This window comes from Cucurbita maxima, unplaced genomic scaffold (assembly GCF_002738345.1).
Source record: "Cucurbita maxima cultivar Rimu unplaced genomic scaffold, Cmax_1.0 Cma_Scf00023, whole genome shotgun sequence".
NCBI lineage: Eukaryota > Viridiplantae > Streptophyta > Magnoliopsida > Cucurbitales > Cucurbitaceae > Cucurbita > Cucurbita maxima.
Window position 1 is genome coordinate 3644555 of NW_019272039.1, and position 17390 is coordinate 3661944.

Here is a 17390-nt window from a genome sequence, read left to right on the forward strand (position 1 = left end):
TTAAATTAAAAATATTAAATAACTTTTTAATTAATATATAGATACAAATTTATTATTTAAAACTCTAAATTGAGAAATCAAAATTTAGTTTCCTCTGATATTGAACACATTTTCAAGTTCCGACATTTCACTTTGGAACCTATTTCGGAGGTAAGCATCGAGCGCAATGGCTCGTATTTATTATCTTAAGCTGACTCGAGAATCTTTTTCAGTAGGATCGAGCTAATTCTTTGCGCCAAATTCCTCCACACGCCAAAATTGTTGCAGGACAATTGAGATCTGTAGTTGAAATGGTGAATCGAAGCTTTCCCCAACATAGGACCTCGTCGACTTCCAGATTTCTTCTACGAAAATCATCCCCTTTTGCTTTTTCCCTCTGTTTGATATTCATTTTTGCATCTTCGATCTTCGTCTTCTTCTTCTTCTGCGCCAGAAATGTACTGGAAGATGAACAGAAGCCGCTGTTTCCAGAGCCAGAGGAATTTCCGTCTCATTCTCATGCCAAATCTGAGCAGGTATGGTGTTTTCTTGGTCTAATTTTCGTTGTAATTTGTTGTTATAGTGTAATGATTATTGTTTGATATTTTGATTTGATGCCAGAATTAGTTTAGTTTTTGCTTTCGTTGCTACATTTCCATGATGAACCTTTTATTTTCGAGATGGCTGCTGCCTGGGATCTGGTAATTTGGATTTAAACTACATGCACACGATTATGAGTAGTGTTTTAATGAAGTCTAATAACCGCGGATTAATTTGGCTGCATGGGCTGCAACTTTTTCGGACTGGCCGTGAAAACCATCCTAGGCTCTTTATTCTGTCTATCTGTCGTCATATGTTTGTTTCCATTTTTATTACACCATTTATAGATTAAGGGAAATGTACCTATGTCGAGAAAAGAAGGAGGAGGAGGGAAAGGATTGTTCCATTTGGAAAACAAGATGAACTGGTTAACAAAATAAAGGATTCAAAAGAGTTGATGCAAAGTTAAATGAATGTTTATTACAACTCTTGTGCTAACTTTATTCTGTTATAAAATTTAATTTGTAATTTCATGTAATACATAGATTCTGCAAGCTAATTAGCTAGATTGAAGAAGAGGATTAAGTAAGAGCAACTGTGAGGTAATGTAAAATTTCGTTTATTAAATAGAACCTTAAAGATGGGGACTGAAGAAGTAATCTTCCAAGATTCAATATCATTCAAAGGGTGAATAACAAATACTCTAGCTTAAAGCACCGAACCTACTGCTAAATTGTTTTCTACAGCTTCAATAATTTAGTAATTGCACTGGAGCTAGCTCCCTTTTTTTTTTTTCAAAATTTAATGAAGATGAAAGTATCTTCTAATCCAAAAGGGTAGTAACTAAATTAATTTTTCTCTCTTATGAAGAAATCAGTTGATCACCTATGGGATGCTCCATCGAGTCACGGGTTCCATCCCTGTGTCAAGCCTACCTCAAGATATGGAGGTAACTTTGTCCCTTGCTTACTTCAGTTTTGTATGGCAAGCATGTCCAAATAGTGGTCGTGTTCTCATTTGTTGTTGAAGTTTAAAGAAAGAGATTTAAGATTTTGATTATCTAGTATATTTCTTCTTTTTTTTTTTTTTCATAGGAAACAGGTGAAGGGATTATCACTGAATTGTTTCTTGTTCAAAAAATTATCTTATGGATTTTTGTGTTGATTTACTTTAACATTATGCAAAGCACTACATTCATAGTCCATGTTAATTTCACTAATAATCTTGTATGCGAACTTGCAGTAATATAGTTCTTAGCTTTTGGTTATTTTTTATAACACTCGATGAAAACTCTTAGTGCATGCCCCCACACAAACCACCAAGCCATCATCATTTTTATATTTCCTGTGCACTTGATGAAACTTAATTGGTGCACATGATCACCAAGAAAAAGACCCTTCTATTCTAATTTCTGGTTACTGTTCCAGCTGCCCAAACCTCGGATCGTTACATCACAGTGAGAAGTAATGGGGGATTAAATCAAATGCGAGCTGGTGTAAGTTGCTGACTTTGTTACTTAAGATAGGAAATTGATAAAAATATTCCCAAGGATGTAGTGCCATCTAGTTTTATGTGTAAAACTTAGTTGATTACAAACATTTTGATGCTAAACAATGAAGTTAATTCTTATTACGTGTACTTATGTTCAGATTATACATTGGTTTAGCTGTAGCAACTCTTAGCATTTATATTCTTCATTTTTTACTTTTTTAAATGATTAAACCAACTTTTGTCAAGAGTAGTAGTAGCACACAGGAGAGCCTCAATAATGAAAAGAATGCCTGCCTATCCAACATATTGTTACAGTAGAATTACATAAAAAGGAGCCCCATGTTTGCGATCAAGAAAAGAGAATAAACAAAAGAAAAACTTGGTCCCAAATATCCTTCCATGACCTATCATTACCTCTCCCTCTTACATCAGTTACCATATATACTTACTCGGTTCTTCCTCTTCCTGCCTGCTAGCTAAATTAGTAACAATGGTGCCCATACTTATCGATTATATCGACCTGCTTGGTCCCCCTTTACTCTTTATCTGCTAGATATACTAATAATTAGGGGAATATCACTACCCTGCCCTCAAAGCACCATCCCTAGTTAAATTTTTATTACTTTCACGTAAGACCGCGTACTTTGGTTTGTCTACTGTCTAAGAAATAAATCATGACATGCAAATTTGGATAACTTTTTAATTTATTTTTTTCTTATGAATAGATTTCTGACATGGTGGCTGTGGCACACATTATGAATGGGACCTTGGTTATCCCTCAATTGGATAAACGTTCATTTTGGCATGATACAAGGTACTTAGATATATGTTTTCATGCCAATTTGTCGATCAGTTGGTTGTGGATTGCGTTTTTAATTTAACCCCTCTAAGTCATTTTACAGTACATTTTCAGATATTTTCGACGAACATCACTTTATCAAAACCTTACGAAGTGATATTAAAATAGTCAAGGAGCTCCCCAAGGAATTGGAGTCTATTCCTCATGCTCGTAAGCATTTCACTTCATGGGCTGGCTTTGGTTACTATGAAGAGATGACGCGGTTATGGAAAGATTATCAGGTATTTTGACTGTTTGAAGATCTTGTATATATGAGTTTGAAGTTCAAACGAGGAATCTTCTGGTTCTTTAGTAACCTGTTTTTAAATGGATTCCTCCATATTTTTTAATGTAAATTACCATCCTTAGTTTAGATGCAGTGGTGAAAAAGAGGTCCAACCACTAAAGAAAAAAAAGCGTGAATGTTATCCAAGGAGCTCCTTTCCTCTAGACAAAACTTAATCTGTAGTATCATTCTGAAGCTCTGTAGAATCTTTATGATAGCTTGACTGGTTGTAACATCTAATTTGAACTACAATTGTAGTCCTGCATGTACTCTTGTTAAATTATTTACTTCCTATTTTCAACGGAAAAGGTTTCATTTGTTTGATTTCTGATTGTCCCTCTACTTGGACTGTTAATAATTTCTAGGAAGAATATGCTGCTGTCTTATCGAGTATACTTCTGTAGGTCATTCATGTCGCAAAATCTGATTCTCGATTAGCAAATAATGATCTGCCCCTGGATATTCAGAGACTCAGATGTCGTGCAATGTATGAAGCCCTTCATTTTGCTCCACCAATTGAGAACTTTGGGAAGGTCTGGATTGTTGCTGGTTTTAAAATATATGTTAGCACCTGCTTCACTAATAATTTAATGCCTATATCCAGTGTTCAAGCATCGAACATGTTGGAGATATTTGAATTCTTGAATTGGTTTAGTTTTCATAAATGCATCAAAATAACATTACTCTGGAAAGGGATTCAAAATCCTTGAAAAAGCTCATCTAGAATTGCATGAGAAATTCATCTGACAGTGGAGTGATAATGAACGTCAAATTAACTTGTATTCCAGTATCTATAAGTTTAAGAGGTCTCCTATGGGGCTTCCTGCTAAATTAGGTACTGAGCATGCATCACGGTGACACCACAGAAGCTGGTCGAGCGGCTTCGATTGCGTGGAGGAAGGTATATTGCCCTTCATTTGAGATACGAGAAAGATATGCTATCCTTCACGGGTTGTACTTATGGTTTGACTCATCTTGAAGCCGAAGAGCTAGAAATAATGAGGTGAAATTATGTAGGAATGCTCTAAAAATAAAGTATGTGGAGTTCTTTCAGTCTTCATCCTTCTTATATTGCTCAATGTTGTTATTTTTTTCTAGGGAGAAAACGCCACATTGGAAGATCAAAAATATAAACTCAACGCAACAAAGAATAGAGGGCCTTTGTCCTCTGACTCCGAAGGAAGTGGGAATATTCCTGCAAGCTCTTGGGTATCTTCCATCAACATTAATCTACATTGCAGCTGGGGAGATCTATGGTGGCGATACTCGACTTTCTGAGCTTTCTTCTCGGTTTCCTAACATTGTTACCAAAGTTAGTCTACCATAATTTTTTATATCCTCGATAAGAAGTGGTATTATTATGTCAACCCACAAATTTGGTGCAATTGTAGCTAATTGTGGTCTCCTAACAGGAAACACTTGCAACAGAGGAAGAATTGAAGCCATTCATCAATCATGCTTCGCAGAGTGCTGCACTTGATTATATTATTTCAATTGAGAGTGATGTTTTTGTTCCAACATACTCGGGGAACATGGCAAGAGCAGTTGAGGGCCACCGTCGATACCTAGGGCACCGCAAAACGATCACTCCAGATAGGTAATAATTAGCTTAAAGCTGCCAGGCCCAGAGAAGTTTCCTCTGGAGTATATTGTGACAGGTTTAGCCGTAGTTATGCCTGCAAAATGCTTAGTCCCATACCTTCACACTTCATTTTACATGATTTAGTTCCATGGAAACCGTGACTTTTTTAATACTTTTTCTTAAATTGCAAGCAATTTCCAAGGTTTAAAAACACAAAAAAAATACTTCAGAGCTTAATATGTTCTTAAAACTATTTGAAGGATCTGCTTGCAATGAACATACTAAAGCAAATGATAGGACGGAATGGGTTTAGTCATGATGGACATCTGCCTAGAATTTAATATTCTACGTGTTACCTTGCCAACCTAATCTAGTAGAGACATGAGAATAGCTGGGGTGTGTACAAGATGACCTAGACGCTTGTAGATATTGAAAAAGGGGGAAAACCAAAGCCTAAGACTGATTGAGGTGAAGTTACAGTATCATATGGTTGAGCGTTGTCGTAAAAAGAAGGTGGTTGAGTGTTAGTCTACAAATTATAGCGCAGCAGCTGTACAGCCTCTTCTCCGAATACTTTAGCAATGAGTCCAATAACGTGAGAAAAGAAAATACTTGATCAACCAAACTTTCATTCGAGGGGAAGTTTTATGATGACAGTTTTAACTTCAAGCCAGACTCACCTAGTGTGATTTTTAGGGGAGAAGATTTTCGTCATGAACCAATCTGCTACTTGGAATATACAACATTCCTGATATATATATTGGTACATTTTTTAGCACGATTGAAATGATTTTAAATATCCAGTGTTCATGATAGATGTTGTTGATAGCTGTCTTATCTGATAGAAGCTTCTTAGGACTGATTTGTTTTCCCTCCCTATTCCACTATCTATTCACAGTCTTTATCATTTGCAGAAAAGGACTTGTTGACATTTTTGATAAGCTGGAAAAGGGACAGCTAGGAGAAGGATCCTCGCTGTCAGATCATGTGCGTAGGATGCATAAGAACAGGTAAAGTTGGTTTCAACTTGTATAACTTCCCTACTTAGTTGTCTTCACAAAAGCTATTTTCACATCTTTCAAAATAAAGGCAGGCGCCAAAGTCTAAAATGATTGAGAAATTTTTATTTACCTGGCTGTTAAACAGCAAAAGAACATGTAATTTACAATCAAAATTCTCGCAGACAAGGAGGTCCAAGAAAAAGGAGAGGTCCACAACCTGGAATAAAGGGTCGAGCGCGATTCAGGACCGAAGAATCATTCTTTGAAAACCCATACGAGTGTATATGTAAATCTAAACAATAACTCTGAATCACCTAAAGATGCAGCACAGCTCTACGGTTACTTCTTGGCGTTCTTGAACCCACTTTCAAGTGACCAAGTTCATTAGAAAGTCCTAAGACATTGAGGCGTGCTGCTTTTTGTAGTCGATATTCTGTTCTCAGATCATCTGGGTCGCTAACTTGAGAATGTTTGCCAGCAATCTCAGAAATCAAGCAAGCTCCGGAAGTTGTGCCTGATTTCACTATTTTTCTTCTGTCCTCTCCATTTTTTCATAATTTACAGCCGTTGTTTACATTGTTATGTGCCAGAAGTTGCACATTAACTAGCAGCAAAGAACCTTTCTTTTGTAATTTTATCGGTTTAATATATGTCCTCTCCAGTTATTCATAATTTATAGCTGATGTTTACAATACTTTCATCTTGTGCCAGTTCTAATCATATTTTGTTTTACTGATCGATTGGTTCAAAGTTAGGCTGAAATTGTGATGTTGTGAAATGTATTTGAACATTAGAACCGATCTGTTTATTAATGTCGAAGTGAAAAGAAACCGGAGCTAGCTCAACTCGGGAAGAGACTTTCTAATCTCGTATTAGTGGAATTACATGTTTATTACTGTTGAGCTATAGTTACTTTCGTTCTCCATTTTTAATTGAGCTCCTTATATGTTCGTTAACGTTATTTGTTTGGGAACATTTTTCCTTTTCAAGCATAACCGAAAGGAAAAGGAGGGGATAAAAGTTACACAATTATAAAAGTTATTCTCACACACTACTTTAAAGGAAGAATATGTCGTTGCTTATAGCTGGTTTAACGTATTATACTAGTTAAAATTATACAATACATTGCTCGTAAGAAAAAAATCATCTAAATTTAAAATGTAAATTTGTAATAATTCAAACTCAAATTAAAAAGAATATACATCGAAAAGAATAAAGTCGAAATTTGATCTAAAAAAAAAAAGTTAAAAAGAAAATGAATTAGAAGAATTTCTATGATTTATTCTTTTTTTAATAATAGGAAATGGAAGCTTTGGATCGAAGAATCCCAAAAAACAAACACGAAAAAAAAAGATTAAAATCAAAATAATTAATTTTAGTTAAATTATAAATTTTGATTCAAGATTTAGTCTTTATAATAATAATAAAAATATTTCGTTATTAAATATTACAATTTTTATTATTGGAGAAAAATTGCATAAATAATGTATAATAATAATTAATGAGTTTCATTATATAAATAAATTATAATAACCATAAAACTGTTGTAACGAAATTTCAACTTTCTCAAACCATATAATTAAATCCGTAATTAAGAATGAAGATTTAAATTATAAAATGAATTAAAAATTGAAATTTAATTGTTACTTACATCCTGTCTCTCTCTGTCTCTCACCTTCGACCTTTCTTTCTCTCTCCAACAGCTTCGACGACCACCACCACCACCACCTTCACCACCATCTCTGCACTACTACCCAACACCACCGCGTCTCCGCCACTTTACCCTCACGCTGCTGCTCAATTACTCCGCAGGATTCTAAGATCCACACGATCAACCTGAGTTTTTTCTTCGTGCCATTCGCCTATTTCTGTTTCGAAAGCAATTTGATTTCAGTTCCTGCTCAAGGTGTGCGGTTTTCTATTAACATCCCCCCCCCCCCCCCCCCCCCCCCCCCCCCCCCCCCCCCCCCCCCCCCCCCCCCCCCCCCCCCCCCCCCCCCCCCCCCCCCCCCCCCCCCCCCCCCCCCCCCCCCCCCCCCCCCCCCCCCCCCCCCCCCCCCCCCCCCCCCCCCCCTCTCTCCCTTCTGATTGATTCTCCGTTTTCTACTTGCTTGCTTTCTGAGTTTGGTGTTGCTGTTGATTTTTGGTTCGAGGGGGCTGAAGGAATCGATTCCCTGTCGATTTCTTTAAGAAAGAAATTGGGACTTGGGATTCTGATTGTTGAATGTGATTCAGTGTGGGCGCTGGAATTTAGTGATTGCGGGTTCTGAACTCAGTAGCTGGTTTTAGGAATTTAGGTTGTTTGTGGAGGTTTGAGTAGGATTTGTGATGGATGAATAGTTTGGTTGTAGCGGTGATCTGAATTTTGAGAGGATTTTGGGGTTGCTGGTTCTGTGTGAGTTTTTATTTGGGTTTATGATGATCGAGTGAGAATGGTGAGGTTTCTGGGACTCGCTCGTGGTGACTCTTATGAGTCACCTCGAGAGATCGCCTCCAGGGCCACAACGGCAAGTGAGAATGGCGAAAGTGGTTGGCTTATTCGGTTCTTTGATTCGGCTTTCTTCTGTGAGTGGATTGCTGTTAGCTATCTCTACAAGCACGAACACTCGGGGGTCCGTGATTATCTCTGTAATAGAATGTATACACTGCCTATATCAGGTTTGGAGAGTTATTTGTTTCAGATATGCTACTTGATGGTGCATAAGCCTAGTCCTTCATTGGATAAATTTGTAATTGATATGTGTTCGAAGTCTCTTAATATAGCTTTGAAGGTGCATTGGCTTTTAGCTGCTGAGCTTGATGACTCGGATGATACTGATGGGATAAGTAGGATTCAGGAGAAGTGTCAGATTGCATCCATCTTGATGGGTGAATGGTCGCCTCTTGTCCGACCTCAAGGAGAATCAATGAGCCCTGGAAGCAAGAACCAGGTTTTGAACAGACTATTATCATCAAAACAGCAGTTATTGTCCCTTGTGTCTTCTCCGCCTGACCGAAGGTCCATGTCATTCTCACCTTCATCAGGGAACAATTGGCAAGAAGATGCTGGTCAATTATCGCCTGATGAAAACAATATTTTTAAGAAATTTATCCCAAGCCCAAAAGTTAGAGATGCATTTTCGTTTAGGAAATCGGCAGAAAAAGATGGTGATGAAAATGAAAAGGATGGATTTTTCAAGAGGCTTTTAAGGGACAGTAGAAATGGTGATGACTCGGGTTCTAAGATTCGAGATACTCTTCTCTTCCGGAAGTCATCAGAAAAAGATGACGATGACTCTGAGAAAGAGAGTTTTTTCAAGAGGTTTCTGAGGGACAGTAGAGGAGAAGATGAGGATGCAACTTCAAGCTCAGAGGGCTTTTTCAAGAGATTGTTTCACGATAACAAGAATGACTCTGGGGATAAAATAGCTTCCAAGTCTGGGGAGATAGATGAAAAGGACGGATTTTTTCGAAAGATTTTCAAGGATAAGTTTGAAGATAAGCGAGATGGGAATAACAGAAATGAAGATGATACAAACTCTGAAGAAAAATGTTCTAAATCCAGGGAAGATGATGAGAAGGAAGGATTTTTTCGCAAACTTTTTAGGGATAAATTTGAGGACAAAAATGATATAACCGATAAGGTTGAAGATGCCAACGGGAATGGGGAGGAAGAAGAGCCTTCTGATTTCTCATTGTTCCGTAGGCTGTTTCGTGTGCATCCTGAGGAGGTAAAAAGTATTGAATTAAATGACAATAATAACATAGATAGCCTGCCTGAAAGTAGTCGAGGTACGGAAAATTTTTTTCGCAAGTTGTTTCGAGATCGTGATCGTTCCATTGAAGACTCAGAGCTTTTTGGATTGAAGAAGCACAATGAGGTACGTTTACTATTGGCCTCTAATTCCTTTTCCAGAATGAAAAACTTATGTCCATTTTTCACCTGGGAGTTTCAAAAAGAGTCTCCAAATTGGCAATAGAACAGAATAATGCAATATTTGAACACCCTACAGTTTAGACTGCTTCAGTTGCTTGACTCTCTGCTACAACTTTTTGGCACCCTTGTCTGAACTATATGCTCATAACTTTCTAGAAGCATCCGGGGTCTCCAAAGCAGCAAAATGAGAAGTCAAGTGTGAAGCCTCCACTTTCAAATAGTACTGCTTCTCAATTCCGAAAAGGAGCTTATCATGAGTCGTTGGAATTCGTTCACTCTTTATGTGAGACCTCATATGGATTAGTGGATGTATTTCCAATTGAAGACCGCAAAAGTGCACTTAGGGAGGTTGTTTATAATTTTTCTGCCAGTTAAACTCTTATGTTCTTATATTTTTTCTTGAGTTCCTCACTGAAATAGTTTGTACATTGTTTAAAGTCTCTTGCAGAAATAAATTTAAAAGTAGCTGAGGCTCAAAGTAATGGAGGTATGATATTATTTATAAGGTATCTATATTATGCTGATTTAGAAGCATTTTGTTTCTTAGTGCAACATGTAGCATATAATGCTAAATATTCAAAATGGTCTGAAGTGTCCATAGAAAATAATGCAATTCTTTTTTGTCTCAATTTGCTATTCAATTTCCAAAATGCAGTTCAAAAGGTTATTAGTTATCCCTGCTTGAGAACTTTCAAAACTATGCATAAATTTATGTCCTAGGTGTGGATCCGTGTCGCAATTTGCAAACATTTGTGCTGTTGTAGTTCTTTCACATACACAGATGAAAATGAGTTTTTATGCAAGTTTGTAATTGTCTATTTGCTTGCTCTAGTTGGTCTTTTCTGTCCTGAAAGTTTGAATTGGTGCTGTACTAGAGATAACAGCACTTTATATGTCTTTCGGGAATAAGAGAAGGGTTCTATGAAGTGGTTTTATTTATTATTGGATATTATGTGGAATATTTAGTTGAGAGAAATTGGAGAAATTGTAGAGAAATTTTGGAGATCTTTGGAGGGTCGAGAGTTCCTGGGGTGGTGTGCTCCATGGTTTGCTTGAAAACCATAAAGTTGTGTGATGAACTTCTATTTCTTAATGAATGTTTGGTTTTCCATTAGAGAAAATTGATGTTAACCCTAGACCATTTGGCTGGTGAATAAGGAAAATCAAATGTTATTTATTTATTATTTTTTGTAACATAAGAAATGAGAGACTATATTGATCAAAAAGGCTCATTACAAAAAGAGGGATTGAGCTATCCCTTAAAGCCATTGCATTAAGGAAACTCAAAAGTTATTTGGAAAAATGCCACCACTGGAGCTCTCTTTTGGTTTCTTTGATGGAAAGAAACGCTAGAACATTTTTAAGTTCAATGTAAAGCCTTTTGTTCCTTAGTTTTTTTTTTTTTTTTTCTTTTTCTTTTTTGGGACGTTCTACAATCCTCAGCTTCATCTTGGATATCAATTGCATATGTTTTTTGTGCTTTCTCTGCTTTATAATAAGGAGAGAACTTTGAAGCTGCTGTCTAACAAGTAAAAGAAGTTTTCTACAAGAGAAAAGCTAGGAGTTGGTGGTAATTGGGTCTCCTTTCTGTTGCCTCCTCGCTTAGTGTTGAAGAAAGATGTCTTGCTTCCTTTCCTTCATTTTATACGATTTCACATTTTCACTTGCATATGGATGGGTGATTTCTCTACTTGTTCTAGTAGATGTGCAACGCTATGATACTTCAAGGAATTTGTTCTGGAAGTTGCGTTTTTTGATTATTCAGTTACTGTTTGTATTTACAGGTGTTTCCTTTCCTATGGGAAGAGGGATGTATCGTGTTGTCCATATTCCTGAAGATGAAGCTGTGCTTCTCAACTCTAGGGAAAAAGCACCTTACTTAATATGTGTTGAAGTAGTGAAAAGTGAAGTTCCAAAGTAAGTTCCAGCAGGCTTATTTACTTTGGTGGCAACTAAGTCATAATTGTCAACCCAGCCATCATATTAATATTGATATTCAAGACTTTGACTGCTCTATCTCTTTAAATTAACTTATTTATCAACTTCTTTTAGCAACATAAAGGACGCCTCCAATGCTCAAAAGTTATCTAGAGGAGGGATTCCTTTAGCAAATGGAGATGCACTCCTACCAAAGCCACCTCCTTGGGCTTATCCATTGTGGACAACTCAGGAGGCGTACCGGAATAGTACTGATCGAATGTCCAGTTCTACTGCTCTAGCAATTGATCAAGCAATGTCACACAAGTCAGAGGCAAGAGTGAAATTTGTAAGTTTGAAACTTTCTGTGGAGAAGCAAGTGCAGAATGAGTCAAAGATCACCGAGATAACTGGTTCAGACCCTGATGAAACTGTGTGTAGTCAACAAGGTGCAGTAGATGTTGCTCATGGTTCAGGAGCAGCTCCGAGCAGTGACTTGGAGTGGGTGAGAGTTGTGCTCACTGCCGATCCTGGAACTAGAATGCAAGACATTGAAGTTCAAGGAGCACCTCGTAGGAGGGAACACCGCCGGGTCCCAAGTACAGTAGCTATAGAAGAAGTAAAGGTGAGGTGTTGCATTTGCAAATAGCATTTACACTTGCGGACACCAATAATCATCATCATCACTATCACCAGTTGCTTAGAGCTTGGTGATAACATCCCAGATGCTAAGTTTCTTTAGAATTATTTTACTTGTGTGTATTTTCGTCATCCAACAAACTTCCTCAGTTTTGCTTGCATATGTATGTAGTAGATGGTAAGAGGTCCTACCTTGTCCTACCTCTAGGGGCACTTGGTAAACTTTTAAAGCAATCACAAATCCCTTGCTGGGAAACACATTGGAGGGAGAAAGAAGCCAGAACCATAGACCCTACTCGGAACCATGCACTCTACTTTGCCTAATCCTTTCATTAGTCCTAGTGTATACCATTTTTTTTTATATCTTCCTTTTCATTTCCCTTCGATTGAGAACCTCAAGATGGCTATTGGCAACCTCCCAAGACTATGAACGAGACCACATGAGATTTAGAAAATCCTTATGCTCACAACCATGTTGGATCGAATGTTTTTCACCATCTTAATTTCTAGTCTGCAGTTTAAGAAACTGAACATTTTATTTTCTTCTTTTCTTTCTGCACCAATTTCAGTGTGATGGCTCATTTTAAATTTTTGTAGGATGGCATTAGACGACTTTTTCCTTGCATTATTTGTTTGTGATACCCTTAAATTGTTATACCTTCAATCATGTTGCTGCTGCTTTTGGCAGGCCGCAGCAGCAAAAGGGGAGGCACCTCCTGGACTTCCCCTAAAAGGGGCTGGTCAGGATTCAACGGATGCACAGCCAAGGGTGAAGACTGAAAAAATGTTTATGTTTTTCTATATTATGCAATTTTGGTAGTTCAGAGGTTAAAGATCTCTTTTTTAAAATAGGAAAATGGCAGCATACCCAAGGCAAGTGATGCCTTATCTGGAGAACTTTGGTCAGTTAAGAAAGAAAGGATACATAAAGCTTCAAAATTTGGAAAGTTATCTGGTTGGGACTTACGCTCTGTAAGTTCTGTTTAGGTTTTCTCCATTATTTTTTTTCTATCAGCACTTATTTTCTCTCTGTCTGTATTTTTTTTTTTTTTTTGGTGAGAATTTTCTGTGGTCGTATTTAAATTTCCTTAATCTTGATACTATTAAAATTGATTGCCCGTGGTAGATATAGGCATGGACATGATAGAAGAATTTTCAACATCCCAAGGGCACATGATCTCGAATAGTGGATAGGTACTCTCTAGTAATGGGCACTTCATATCTTTAAAGCATTTATTTGGAGCCGCTAAAGTACCAAGATATTTCTTTGGAAATAATGCTAATATGAGAGGATACCAAGCATTGTCTCAGATCGAGACAACATGTTTTTTTAAACTTACTTTGGGCTATAGTGTTTAATCTGTAAGGCAAGGCATTGCACAACTTCTGAGACACATGAGAACACCTTTAGAAGCTCTCAAATGAGCAGAATCAAAATGATTGAACCAAAGAAGATGCTTATCCTCGAATATCCTGATATTCCTTTCTATCCATATTTCTGATAGAAGAGCTTTAATTGCCTTTATCCATAGAAAATGTGGCTTCGAGACCAATGAAACCCCTCAATGAGGCTAATGAAACCTACAAAGAAGCTGCTGAATATCATCCTTCAAATTGAAAATGAATACCCATTAAACTTTGAAAATAGAGAGAAACTTGAACCAACACTTCAATGAGTAAATGCAACCAAAAAATAAGTTAGATAAACAATCCCCATTCTCACGGCAAAGGGGGCAAACCGAAGCCATATGAACCAAAAAAGGGAAGCTTCCTTTGTAGGACTTCTGAAGTATTTAGGCTGCTATTTTTTAAAATCCATAGAAGAACGATGATTCTCTTTGGTCCTTTTGATTTCCAAATAGCCCGAAATAAATCTTGATGCAATGGTGAAGAAATAATGTAAAATAACTATCATAGTGTGAATGCAACCGATTTGGAAATTTTTAGCATAATTTGCTACATAATGCACTTTTTGTTACATATATTGTCGTACATCATGAGTATTAACTATCATTATCAACTTCTTTCAACTTGATGACATTTAAATATGTAACTAAGCACAGCAATGCTGTGATGATCCTCTATTTTTCATTAACTTCATTTGGTGTATGGATAGTCAGGTTAGCCGCTGTTTATTTTCTCTTTTCCTCTTCATAGGTCATTGTGAAGAGTGGAGATGATTGCAGACAGGAGCATCTTGCTGTCCAACTTATCTCACACTTTTATGGTATGACCAGTTTTCAGGGTTTCATGTTCATTATTCAATCTCTTGGCTAAAGGGCCAAGGGGATTAGACATTCCTATTGCTGAACTTTGATGTTGAAAAGAAGATCAATGCAGGGAATTGATAGGATAAGTATTTTAATTTAGTCACTTAAGTTTTAGATCGATAGTTCATTTTAGTTTTGTTAATTTGTTAATTGGTTGGTTTTATTTCCTTTGTTTTGTGAATTATAAAAATCTTAAGATGGGGAAGTATTGGGCAACTTAAAATGATACCAGTGAATTAAAACAAGAGACTGCCTTAATTGTTAAGAATCGGAAAAAGAGGATAATGTACAAAGCACTAAGTAAAGAACATCTAGAGAGATGCATTGAAATGTGCTGCATCGTAAACCTTCATTTCAGACCTCCTAGAATTTCTTAGCTCCCCTAAAAATTGTACTATCTTTATCGAGCCATAGATGGTACAAAATAGGAAAGAACGCTACTTGCCAAAGAATGTGAAGTCTGAAACCTATTACCAAAAGGGCATTATCAAGCTCCTCCTCCATCATGTCCTAAAAGTATGGAAGAAGCCAATTTCTCTACTCACAAGTCTCAAGCCAAAAGAAAATTAATTGTTATACATCAAATTTCTTGAGCATTATTATGTATTGACTTGCTTTTTTTACATCTTTTTTATTCATATCGCTTGTGTCGCCAGATATATTTCAAGAAGCTGGTCTTCCTCTCTGGTTACGACCCTATGAAGTCTTAGTTACGTCTTCTTACACAGCTCTTATTGAAACAATTCCAGATACGGTAATCTTATACTCTGTTTTTAATTTTTATTAATAATGGAAAATAAAAGAAAAGCAATGCAGATCACCACTATTTCTCTTCAGGCTTCACTTCATTCTATCAAAAGTAGATATCCTGGCATCACTAGTTTGCGTGACTTCTTTGTTGCTAAATATGAAGAAAACTCTCCAAGTTTTAAACTTGCCCAGGTACTTTTCTCTTCTCTTTTTTACATATATTTAATTTAATTGCAGTTTCTTGATATGGTACATTAAATATTCCCTGGAAAGCTGTCTTTTCTAAACTTCTAGGTTTCCTTCTTTCCAATTGTTTGAAATTTTAAATTCTCTGGAGTATAGAGGATCATTTCTGGGGCTATCTCTTCTAGACTTCTAGTTTTCCTTCTTCTTAATTAAGTTTTCCTTCGTTAAACTTGCCCACTATCATTGTTGTTTCTACTATTTTTGCTAGTGAAAGCATTCCCTCTTTTTTGACGTTTTCCCATTTACTGCTAAACGAATATCTGATATAATACTGCCACCAGCGCAGGGGGATGTTTATTTGTTGCATTTTATCCAAACTCTGTTAGCGAACGTTTTTTGAAGTTCAAAATAATGTATAAATATTTGATTGATAATGACTCAGCGTATCTGATATTCCCTTCTTATTTTGCACTGCTGTTGTGATTATACCATTCTCCTTTGAAATCTGAACAGAGAAATTTTGTGGAAAGTATGGCTGGATATTCCCTCGTCTGCTACCTTCTGCAGGTATGTTACGTTTTAACATATTGTAAGATTTTCTAAATTTGCAGATTCTAGTATTGTGATGTTTCAATTCAGTATTTTCCTGAACCACCCCAAACATTTGAAAATAATTAGTGCTTGTTAAAAAGGGAACGACTCAAATATTGTTTGTCTTTCCATATATTATAATTCAATTGTTTCATTATTATCTAGAGACTGGATTAGCTTTCATGCTTCTATGACTTTTAATTGTTAGTTGTATCAACTGACAAGAACGATTGCATTGAGGGATGAGGGAGAAATAAATAGAGTTGCAGATGAAATTATTTTTAAGCACGTGATTTTATTCTGTCCTCTTCTATTGTTTTCCCACTGTTTTCTCTGCAGATAACAAACAAGAACTATGTGCATGTTTGTGCTTGCATTTCATTTTCAAAAGCTTTGAGAGAGTTTATTGATTTAGATTTTCCAAAAATCAAAGAAATAAGGTCTTTTTTTTGGGTGGGGGTAGGGATAGGAAACAATTTCATTGATGCTATGAAATTTTACAGGGAAAAAAAAGAAAAGAAAAGAAAAAGAAAGAGGGATAAAAGCCCCATCCAATGATGTTAAAAAACTTTTCCAATTGGATCTAAGAGATTTCAAACTATAATTGCAAAAGGGTGAAACATTATTACTGTATTTATTGTAGTAATTAAACATTTGTTGATATTATCTTCTACATTGTTTTTTAGTTAGCTACAGAACCTCCATTATTATTTTTTTTTTTTTATTTTTTTTTTTTTTTTTGTTCTTAAAACTAGATCATTTGCCTCCTAACTGTTGTTAAGAATTTCATGCTAGAAAATTAAGTTTGTGCATTAAGTTGATGCAGATGCCTTCTTCGAGTATATTTGTTAACAATGGCTTATAGCACCTCATTTTATTGATTGAAGATGCTGTTGCCAATTCATCCATCTGAAAGGAGATATCAATTTAGTTCCTAGCACATACAATAACTTTTTTCGTATTCCACGAAAAGTTTGTCATTTCTGTCCTTTGCATGTTGAAGATTGCTTCTTATTTATTTATATCTTTTCTGAAGTATATTTTCTTTCATTGGTTTCCATCAGGTCATTGTTTGTTCCTAGAATCCTGCTTCAGATTTTAAGTTCCAACCTAATTCTAGATTTTTTTTTTTTTTTTTTTTTTTTTTTTTTTTTTTTTTTTTTTTGGACTTTTACTACTGGGCATTTTNTTCTTCTTGTCATTGTAAACAACTAGGGTTATAGCTCTCCCATGTTATATTCTTGAGTATTTGGTTGTGTTAACCCAACGTGTTCTCTTTGCTTTCGAGCTTTTGCTCGCCTTTTCATATTAAGAAAAAACATTTTGCCCACTTCCACATAATGTTGTTCCCATTCAATGACCTTATTTCTGTTTCGCATAAAAAAAAAAAAAAAAAAAAAAAAA

At 36.2% G+C, this 17390-nt stretch overlaps 2 protein-coding genes across 3 annotated transcripts in view; both read left to right on the top strand.

Moving 5' to 3' along the window:
• The first annotated feature begins 103 nt into the window (after positions 1-103).
• On the top strand, positions 104-6415 carry LOC111497131 (O-fucosyltransferase 38). Of its 2 annotated transcripts, none has more exons than XM_023147801.1 (11): positions 104-515; positions 1390-1468; positions 1947-2014; positions 2736-2824; positions 2913-3090; positions 3539-3667; positions 4001-4137; positions 4233-4446; positions 4547-4731; positions 5631-5726; positions 5863-6415. In XM_023147801.1, the coding sequence occupies exons 1-11, from the start codon at positions 291-293 to the stop codon at positions 5981-5983; spliced, it is 1521 nt and encodes a 506-aa protein (XP_023003569.1). In that variant the 5' UTR covers positions 104-290; the 3' UTR covers positions 5984-6415. The 2 variants fall into 2 exon arrangements, with proteins under 2 accessions (XP_023003569.1, XP_023003568.1); XM_023147800.1 differs by having other exon boundaries at positions 5900-6415.
• A 1373-nt stretch (positions 6416-7788) lies between these two features.
• LOC111496826 (phosphatidylinositol 4-kinase beta 1-like) overlaps positions 7789-17390 on the top strand; it is a 12736-nt gene continuing 3134 nt past the window's right edge. Inside the window, exons 1-11 of the mRNA XM_023147353.1 lie at positions 7789-9577; positions 9790-9981; positions 10072-10120; positions 11418-11550; positions 11686-12175; positions 12878-12958; positions 13042-13161; positions 14347-14416; positions 15116-15213; positions 15297-15401; positions 15909-15962. Of these exons, the coding sequence (XP_023003121.1) occupies positions 8150-9577; positions 9790-9981; positions 10072-10120; positions 11418-11550; positions 11686-12175; positions 12878-12958; positions 13042-13161; positions 14347-14416; positions 15116-15213; positions 15297-15401; positions 15909-15962 (2820 nt within the window). The 5' untranslated portion in view covers positions 7789-8149. The remainder of the gene's footprint in view (positions 9578-9789; positions 9982-10071; positions 10121-11417; positions 11551-11685; positions 12176-12877; positions 12959-13041; positions 13162-14346; positions 14417-15115; positions 15214-15296; positions 15402-15908; positions 15963-17390) is intronic.